Genomic DNA, 10213 nt, shown 5'->3' with positions numbered 1-10213 from the left:
AGCAAGCTGTTCCCAAGTCCTTATTTCTCAAATCATCTAAACATGAGAAGAGAGATAAAGCAAGACAATATATACAGACTTCATGACTAACTAAACTTATAGCTAGGTATCAGCCTCAATTCTAGCATTTGATGTTCTTTACTACTAAAAAATTTACAAAGGCACATGTTATGCTCTAATTTGGGCCCGAGTTATACCCAGTGTACAAATCTCCTACTTCTATGGAATTTAGAATTAATAGATGATCGGTAGGCAATCTCACCTCTATTATCTTTGGAGAGACTAATTCTAGGATGTTCTAATTTTGGTCGCATAAAGTAAAAACATTTAGTCAATTCTTACTCTATTCAAATTTGAAATTTGGGTTTAGAAGTATATACTAAATTAATCACAATCTGTACTATGCACCTAAGCCAGTTAATGAAAACATGATCATATTAATATAAAGCCACTTGAGTCTTGATGGAAGAAACATGACCAAACCCTGAACCCCACCCCAATCCTAGCTAAATGACATGAGAATTAATTCTAAGGAGTGCTTTTTAGCCCCAATCATCTACTAATACAAGAAAAAGGAAATAAAAAACAAAATAAGCACCTTTCAATGGGAGACAAAGTCAGAGCCTTTCTAACTGGTTGATATACACACAACCCTTGTATTTCTTGTCTTTGATTGAAACCTGTTTTTTAAGCACCTTGCTATCCTTTTCTTGCCATTTCATGCTAGACAAAAGGAGACATTGATGTGAACTTTGTTAGGCCATATTAGTCACGTACAAATTCCCAATACGCAACTCGTCCAAGTGTCTAGGTAATTATAAGTACTAGTTTTTGAATATATAAGAGAGTAAAATGAAGAAGCTCTAAGCATAGAGATAAATTGAATTGTTCAACAAAAAAAGAGACAGATTCTAAGATGGCTGCAGTACCATGCAAACGCCTTATTCTTGTGGCCTTCATCGTTCTTTGCCTTTTCTCTACCACAACTAGAGGTAATTAATTTCTTCTCCATAACCTACATGACTATATTTCAACAACAATGAAACTAAAATAATGGTTCTTAATTTTTTTTTTTTTTTTTGTGGGTTTTTTGTTTCTTAATTTGATAGCAGCACGCAATTTGCGAGTGGTAAGTAAAGGATCCCAGATGAGCCATGATGGTCCATCATCCCCTAAAGAAGAGAGGGTTCCGGAAGTTGATGTGGATTACACTCCAGCAAGAAGGAAGCCTCCAATACATAACTAAAATGCAAATTTTGTTAAACAAGCAGTGGTTTAGTTATTAATGTCCTAGTATAGCCAGTTTGAGCGCATATGTAGCTTGATATATATATTGCAGAAATGTGATTGGGAAGAAAAAAATTGGTCATGTAAAAATGTAAGCGGGAAATAGATCTGGTACTATATATATATATTATCTTTGGATCTTTTGCAAACTAGGGTTATGGAAAGTTTTATATAGAAAAGCTGACTGTAACATGCTACACAGATGTGTTAGTTTGTATAAGGGTTTATCAATAACTAAGTGGATGTATAATATAATTATCTTATAATTGTTTTTTAATTGAAATCTTTTTGAACAAGAAACAGCACAAATTAAAATTTTAAAGCTTCTTTTAAAACCCTAGAAGCAAGAGAACCAAACACTAATTCCTCAACCTATCATAAACCTATTGCAAACTGCAATATATAAGCAATCTACATTGAAGGAATCTCTAAACAGATAATCAAGCTTTCTGCAAACCTTACTACACAGCCAATAGGATAGATGCTTCTTCGCAAAGGGCTCAAGCCAACATCATAACAGTAGTCATAAGGCTAGAAATTAAATTCCTTCTAGCAGTCTGTTATATAGTAAATTATATATATATATATATATATTATTTCCATTTTTTTATTATTTGAAAACCAGGTTGCTTTCAGTGCTTTCACATGAATATGAATGCATCCCTAATTAGAGTGACAAGATATATATATATATATATATCAAGTAAGATTATTTTTTAGATATTCTTCCTATGTTTAGGACTATTTACATAGAATTTTGTTAATTGACATTGGTTATTAAATGATTCCCTTTAAAATATGATTGAAGATTTTAGAAATTTTTAATTTCTATTCTTTAGCTTTGAAAAGCTTGTCTCTTTTCTTACCTTATTTGGAAATTCAGCTCATAACAATGCTATATATGCACAGTTACTTATATGGAAGCTTATCATATGAAATTTTGTCAGGTAATGCATATTATTTTAATTATATATGTGTCTGTGATGGTGAAACTGAGTAATGAAAATGATCACTGCAAAGTCACAAACCAAACACCTTGGTTTCAGTCTCTCCAAAAAAAAAAAAAAAAAAAAAAGGGTTTCGATTCCAAAATATTTCTATTAACAAAACAAAAAAAATCAACTCTGATTCTCTGAAAACTTTCTTCAGCCTGTTGCTGTTTTAGATATAACTTCCTTACCTAAAACAAAGTTTGTTTTAAAAATATTCAATCCTTTTTCTAACATTAATTATCGAGAAACTTCTTGACTTCGACATATCTTCCAAATAAAATGCTGTCAACGTAATTTTATGTGTGTGTACACATTGTGATTTTTTCATGCAGTAGCACATTGATGCTGCTTTGATCATATTCAGCATTTCAAGCTGTTGTGAACTACAATACAATAATTTTCTGCTAGTTTCTAATTATAATCATGTGAATTGTAACAAAACGGTTTCACAGTCACATTAATCGTTAGTCTTTGTTTCACCTGATGTGCTAAGATAATTGCAATCTGGGTTGGTTTAATGGGTCACCTAACCTGGCTGGTCACTAATGAAAAGGGTCTATAAATGATGGAATAGCTGGAGTTAATCTTAATTAGGTTCAAGATTTTTTATGCCACAGATGGTTTTGTATAAAAACTATTCATATGATATGATTTTTACTGTAAACATACTTGTTTAGGTATTCGATTATCAAAGGTTAAAATGACTTTGGACAAAGATAATTAAGCGCGAAATGGTGTCAGGTTGTGTTTAACTGGAGAGCATCAAATCCAAATTAAGATTCAAATCAAGTTTTAGACATTCTATTTCACACTGGGTTCACTCATCGTCATCCCTAGATGCTGAAATTCAGTCAATGTCTCTGAAATGAAAAATGTGGCTAGAGAAATAGCAAAAAGCTTATATATTTAAGAAACTCCTTGACTTCATCTCTGCCTGTTTTTTCTGGGCAGCAAAAATAAAATGGAGCAGTATTCGGGCCTGTAAAAAACTGATCGCTTTTACACTTTCATGTATTCTCAGACAGAAGTGGCTATTCAATAAATTGAATTTTGACGCCACTGACCAATCTGAAACACAGCTTCCTGGGAACCCCTGGTCACTCCGGTTCAAAGGTAGATTATAATATGAGCGGTGGGATATGGCATCAATTCAACAGCAACAAGTCTAGGGACAACTTTTCTCACCACTCCTACATGTGATTAGTGTATAATAGAGTAGACTCAAGTGAAAGTGATATTGCTCTAGTCACAACAAGTCACGTAAGCTATTGTTGCATCCCTAGCATTATTCAAACATACTTTAGGGGCGTGGGGGAACAAAATGAGCAATTAAGACCTACTGGATACAGTGTGACTTATGAATCAAAAAAATATTGATGGGTTTGAAGGTAAGTTTTCTTTTGTCAGAAACATTATAGCACACTTGTAACATGGCATCCAAAGGGTACAGTGGATCAAATGTACAATTTACACTACAAAAAAAGAAAATATTTAGGGTTTGCTTTATACTCCTTGTGCTAAGAAGGATGTACCCGCAGCAACAATAAATAATAACAAGGCTTTATACTCGTTCTTCCAGTTAAGAATCTTCTACTTTTTTATTCTCTCTTTTTTGTATGGAATTTTCTACTTGAACCTTCAACTTTCCAGGCCTCTTCAAGTTGCAAATGCCTCATGGCACAACCTCTGGTAGATTGAAGGGCCTTCTATGGACTCGTTATCAAAGCAGCAGCACTTGGCCTTTCTGATATAAAATGAAAGTTTCACAACAAATAGATATAGTGTGTAATTTTTCAGCCTTAGACAATTTTCTCATAGAAGAGCAAGCTAGCCTCTGCATCAAGAACATCTTTTTCTGAGACCCTATGCACTTCAGAATCTGAAATACAAAACCAACTCATGAAAGCAGGCTCAAATTGCTCATCAGGAACTTCTTTATATGAATCAGCTCTCACACTTCTGTAAACAGTATAATGCCCACTACCAGCTCTTCCAAAGTGCTCCACAACAGAAACAAGTCGGTATAAACAACTTTCTGGGGGGACAGTCACCTGCACCAATACATATGCTTTAAAAAGGACTGGACCTTGAAGGGTTTTTTTCTTTTTGGACAAGTACTGAACTTGATAGGTTGAAATTCATCAATTGAAAGCAAAAATATGCCACCAATGTCTACCATTGGTTTAACAGGTTTTGGAGTGCCAAGTAAATTGTTGTCAATTGCACAAAAATAACTCTAGAAGATTCTATATTAAGCCCATAGATACCAGTATTAGCAAACCTCAACCTACCTTGTCATCATCAGATTGCATATGCATGATTGCAGACATGGATTTTGAGCATCCTTCAGTTTGGGCCATATTGGATTCTCCCTTAACAGCATGTAATTTTACCATGCGTTCAGATTCATCTGAAGCAAATTCATTTGAATGTACATCCTCTCCCATAAGCCCATAGATATAATTCAGTTTTCTTGTATCAAATTGCATATTGAAATGATTGGAAAGAGGTTTTGGTTTCTCATATTGTAACTTCACTTGCTTTCTTGGCAAAATTTCTCCCCAGCTATTTATTCCAACCCCCCTTGTAATAAAAGGTAGCAGGTCTAAGTTCAATGGAAAAGAAATATGGCCCTACAATCATCAGCAAGAAGTTTTAATTTCTTTGCAAGGAACATTTCTGTGCTACTTATTCAAAAGTGTAGTGAAAAAGAAATAGAGAGAGAAAAGATTCAGAAAATATTAAGGGATCAAGTATAACAAAAGAAAGGAAATTCAATTACCTGAAGTTTGACTGGCTCTCCAAACATATTTATTGATACACGTTTTAGAAGAATGCATAGAATCTGCAAGTATAAGATCATATTGACGAAAGTTCAAATACTAAAAGCAAAACCCATTTTTATAGATAATAACTTGGGTGTGGTACCCAAAATTGAAAAGAAAAAAAATTATGGGGATAGAATTTAGGCTTTTCTAGGGATTTCGATTCAGCCTTTTGGTGTACTTTAATGCAGGGTTTCATGGATTAGGTTATGCCTGGTTCCAACAGAATCTTTTCTCTCTCTATTTCTTTTTTCCTTTTTTTTTAATTGTCATAAGGAAGTTCCAGCTGCTTTTTTTTTTTAATGTCTAAAAAGAGGTCCATCCTCACCCGGGTTTTCAAAGTCCTCCCCTCCCTTATAGATCTTGCAAAGTAGTCTACCCATGCACATGTTAGCAGGCAGACACATTGCTCAATCTGTGTGGAGCAAGGATTTTATCTAAAGAATGTATGAAAATCCAGTCCTTGATAGGTGTAATGACTTCCAGCCAGACTGATCCTACAGTCTCATGGCAACCACCTAAACAGTAAGCCATTCCCAGTTTTTGTTCCACCTCTACAATATCTTTCCATGTCATGTTGACAGATGAGAAGTGTCTTAGGTTACATTACTAAAAAAAGGGATCAGAACGTGTACCTTTGGACAACGAACAAGACTTAGTTGCTTTAGCGTATATGAAAACTTATTTGACCACGGTAGTGTTTTAAGACGGAGAAGTCTTCGGCAGTCACAGGTTTCTTGCTCACTACATCTCCTAAGTTTTTCAATCTCCATCTGAAAAACAAATGCGCAAAAACCACAAAGTTAAACATAAATAGAGGTCAATTGCTTCAAGTTAAAAAGTCAAAAAAATTTCAAGATCCACGCTTGGACCAACATAAAGAAGCCACTTCATTTCTTGCATGAGGTAAAACAGACCTGAAAGTTAAACTTTTATGATTGGGGTATAAATAGACTGCTCACATTGATTACCTCATTTGCCTCTACTGAAGACAAATACTTTATTCCAGCAATATGCCAACAGTTGCTGCAGTGGTAATTTTCAATGTGCTCGGCAACAATGAACTGCTTCAGGCAATCCTCCAAAGTACATCCAACCATCTAGTGTTTCGTGGAAACAACAGTCATAAAAAGTAGCACCACCATTGTAGAAAAAAATGACCAGGAGGATAGAAATCCAAGTAATGGGCTTAAACATACACAATGTTAAATAGTAAAATCTTCACTTAACATACAATGGTGGAACCATTATTGAGCACGGGTGACAGAGGCAAGCTATGAAAAGATTCAAAACTCATTGAGATCTGCAAAATCAGTAAAGAAAAATAAACAACACAGACTCAGAGGGACAACTGACAAATTGGCAAATGAGAAGAGAGAAAAAGGAGAAAGGAGATGTACGAGACTAAAATAGTTGCTTGGAAAGTTTATGTGCAAAAAAAAAAAATGCTATTGTAAGATATTTGCTCCTACTAGCTCTCCCAAACCCAAGACAAACCTAACTGGTTGAATTAAGGAACAAATTAAGTAAAACTCAAGATGGATGGGATAGTGAAAATGCATCGCATAGTTCTATTTCATGAACACACAAATGACAAAACAATAAACAGAGTTATCTAATTTGGATGCATACCAAACATAGCTTATGCATGCAAAACTGAGACAGACATGTGAATCAAATAAGCCTTTAAAAATTAAAGCATTTCAATTAGAGTTGTTCTTTGCGAAGGCCGCATGAACCTGAGATGAACAGCTTTGACAAGTTAAGATGCTACCAAGAATTCCATCAAATGGTCCAAGGAAGTGCTTCTGCCATCTTTCCTGCTCACTCCGATCCTCCCTCTTTGGAATGAGAATCCTACAACTAGAAGCAAAAACATCAACTAAAGAACGTTGATTTGGAAGATAACAATCTGAAAACTCCTCTCTTAAAGAGGACAAAAGATGAAGGAACGCTTCTGCTGCATCCTACACGGACATGAAATTGAAAATTAGGCTCTGGATCATAAAGAGCTCAAGCTGTTAAAGCATTCAAAGGGAACCACCGCACCTGCTGGGCAGTCAGATTAAAATTTGGAATGTGATGAGACATAGCTAGCATTAGTCTCCGTGGACTCAATACCACTCTTCCCCCACCAACTTCACATAACTCTGCAGATATGGACCATTCACTAGTTAGATTAGACCCACCAAGTAAAATTTGTTCACAGAACTGTACAACTTTCATTAACAAATCATAAGTCTGGAACTGATAGATGCATCCCTGAAAAATTTTCAGAAACAGTTGCAAAAATTACGAAAACAAAGTTGGGAGAGAAGAAAATATAATTGTTGTCATCATAAAGTGGCAACTGTCCAGGTCAATGTAATCCAGGAAATCCAAGATGACTAGGAATCTTTTAATCAGTAGATTTTCATATTCTTTTAAAGAATCAAAATGCGGTAATGCTGGTTACATTTTAATCAAAAAGCAAAAAAATTTAAGAGTTCAATGTAATTTGATGCATAAATAGCAGAGTTTCACTGTAAAGGCAATTCAACTTAAATTTATTTAATGGGAACACAAATTGCAAACGACTAAATTGCTTTATGTTCATTAAACAAAGTGGTACAACATAGGATTGAAGTACATGCCAATCTTTACCTACTGAACACTTTAAACACAATTCAGATGATACACAATATCTTAAATTTACCTTCTAATAAAGCAGCCAAAGCAGCTGTAAGCGGCAAGTTTGCAACCTGTTCCTCATCCATGGATAATTCACATTCCTCTATAACCTTTTGAAGAAAAGGTTGAAAGTATGAACAGCTAGCCAGAGCCTGACAGATTCTCCAAATTTTAGTTTCCAAACAAAAAGAAGATATCACCATTTTAGGTCCTCTAATACATAAAATTACAATTATATTCAGTTTGGTTACTAAGAAAGAAAAAAATTTAACTTTGAATATCATAAATTTCCCATTGTTTTATAACCAAATTAGAAGTCCAATTACAATAAGTATCTCTTCCTTTTTTCCCTTCCCCCCCCCCCACCTTTCCAATTTTTCTCAGCAACCAAACAGAAATTAAGCGAAGCAAAACAAAATAAAATGAGTAAAACTCAAGTACAGCTCTTTAGGTGTTGCACCTTAAGTTCCTCAATTGAATTCAGTTGAAATTAGTCAAGTGATTGCATTGACCAATAAACTACAAAGTTAAATTTAATTATCCTTGGAACAGATAACATTGTTTTTGCTGCATTGGTCAATACAACCATCTAGTTTATTTCACTTGGTGAACCTAAGGTACTTAACAGTCTTTTTTTTTTTTTTTTTTTTTTTGCCCAAACAAAAGAAACACATTAACTCAAAAGTAATCATACCTGTAAAATTACATTGAGAAAACAATTATTACCAAGATTCTGCAACCCTGGTACCAACCAATTCTTCTCTGAACCACTGGGTCTCTCAGAAAACCAAGGTAAGCTGGTCAAGTTGCCAACTTTACCATCTCTTATAGCCAAAACCAAACCAACAACACCCAAAAGACCAGCCAAGTGAAACCCAGAAGATGAAACCCAGTTCATATGAGACAAAGTCCTAAACCCATGTCTGAGATTACTAAGTATTGTCTTTAGGCTTATGCCTCCTTCAATTTTCATTCTATTTGAACCAATATGTCAGTATATTTGTATTTGAATCTGTAACAAAATGTATAAACACAAAGAATCAGAGAGCACACCAACAAAAAAAAAAAAAAAAAACTTAAAAAGAGTTGCAATTTAAGAATGAGAAATACAGAGCTTTAAGTTTACAAAGTCAAATAAAAATAAAAATAAAAACACAGAATTACAAATCCAAAAAAAAAAAAAAAAAAAAAAAAAAACCCAGATAAGTGATCTAATAGAATGAGTAGTAGAGTACTTAGTTCATGGATTCTTTTGCAAAACCCTCGAAGATTTTTCCGTGCAAGCTGGCACTCTGTCTCTCTCTCTCTCTCTGCGCAGATTGATCACGTGCATTTCACATGCATTTCATGGAATGACAAAGAATGTTGCTGGAATTTGGGCCTGTTGGGCCCAACAATTTTTGGCCCAGTAACTTTTTCCTCAACCAAATGAGGGGGGAAAAGTGAAACCATGAAAATAAAAGGTAAAATATTATTACACACTTCGCGCGTATTGCCTTTTGATGTTTTGATATTAATGTTTTAAAAATACGATTTTGGTTAAAATTGTGAAATTAAATACGATTTCATGATTTTTAATTAAAAATGTGAAATGAGATTTTCAATCATATGATAGTGTATGTTAAGTAAGCGTTAACAAAAAATGTATGACTACCAATACTCTAAATAAAATATAGGTAGACAAACTTGATCGTTGGACAATGGACAAGCTTTATAATCAAGCTTGAGTTAAAAAAAAAAAAAAAAAAAAAAAACACTCAATTCTTAAGAGGAAGTTTGGTTGTGAGCTTTACAACTTGTAGTTCTTTCTCCACACACACACAAAAAGCTTGTAGTCAAGTGTTGCTTATGAGTACAAGACTCAATTAAATTATATATAGTATTATATAATACGTACATATGTTAAAAAAAATACTTATATGTATTTGAATTTAGATTATGTAAGTTTTTAAATAAGTTCATTAGATATCAAATTATAATTTGTAATTTATAAATAAATAAGTAATCAATTTTGTAGAATTATATATATTTTAACTACATAAGGTTTGTGAATATAACTTTAATATTTCATAAACAAAAATCATTCTATCTATTTAACTAATCGAAAATTTTTTAACTATAATTTAGTTACTAAAAATTAAAATAAATTTGTGAAAGGATAACAAATTTTATTCATAGTGTTTACTATATATGAGAATAAATAAGTTAATCAAGTAGCTCATCAATAAGTTCAAGCTTATTCGACAAAAAAATGAACCAAGCTTAAACATATAATATAATTTAGCGATAAGTTTAAGCTCGACTTGTATTCAAAATAAAATTTATTGAACACTTCTGAACTTTTAATACTTAGCTTAACTTGACTTGTTTACAAACCTATTTGAAGGGAAATGAGATGACAAAGAGACCAAAATACATTGAATTCAAGAGTTTAAGGAA

At 33.4% G+C, this 10213-nt stretch overlaps 1 protein-coding gene and 1 long non-coding RNA gene across 4 annotated transcripts; one reads left to right on the top strand and one right to left on the bottom strand.

The window, feature by feature from the left end:
• Positions 1-810: 810 nt before the first annotated feature.
• LOC112027495 (uncharacterized) lies at positions 811-1559 on the top strand. The gene is made up of 2 exons (XR_010628015.1): positions 811-992; positions 1110-1559. It is a non-coding gene; the product is annotated as an uncharacterized LOC112027495 (long non-coding RNA).
• Positions 1560-3658: 2099 nt separating this feature from the next.
• LOC112027503 (ubiquitin carboxyl-terminal hydrolase 27) lies at positions 3659-9101 on the bottom strand. 3 transcript variants are annotated; one of them, XM_065770895.1, is made up of 11 exons: positions 9010-9101; positions 8469-8786; positions 7800-7926; positions 7154-7254; positions 6844-7071; positions 6339-6407; positions 6067-6204; positions 5740-5877; positions 5062-5124; positions 4571-4912; positions 3659-4330 (listed from the first exon to the last, which is right to left on the bottom strand). In XM_065770895.1, exons 2-11 carry the CDS (start codon positions 8745-8747, stop codon positions 4079-4081), a joined length of 1737 nt encoding a protein of 578 aa, XP_065626967.1. In that variant the 5' UTR covers positions 8748-8786; positions 9010-9101; the 3' UTR covers positions 3659-4078. The 3 variants fall into 3 exon arrangements, with proteins under 3 accessions (XP_065626967.1, XP_065626968.1, XP_065626969.1); XM_065770896.1 differs by having other exon boundaries at positions 6076-6204; XM_065770897.1 differs by lacking the exon at positions 6339-6407.
• Between the last annotated feature and the right edge of the window lie 1112 nt (positions 9102-10213).

Source organism: Quercus suber, unplaced genomic scaffold (genome assembly GCF_002906115.3).
Source record: "Quercus suber isolate HL8 unplaced genomic scaffold, Cork oak 2.0 scaffold_37, whole genome shotgun sequence".
NCBI lineage: Eukaryota > Viridiplantae > Streptophyta > Magnoliopsida > Fagales > Fagaceae > Quercus > Quercus suber.
This window is presented reverse-complemented; position numbering and strand designations above follow the sequence as displayed.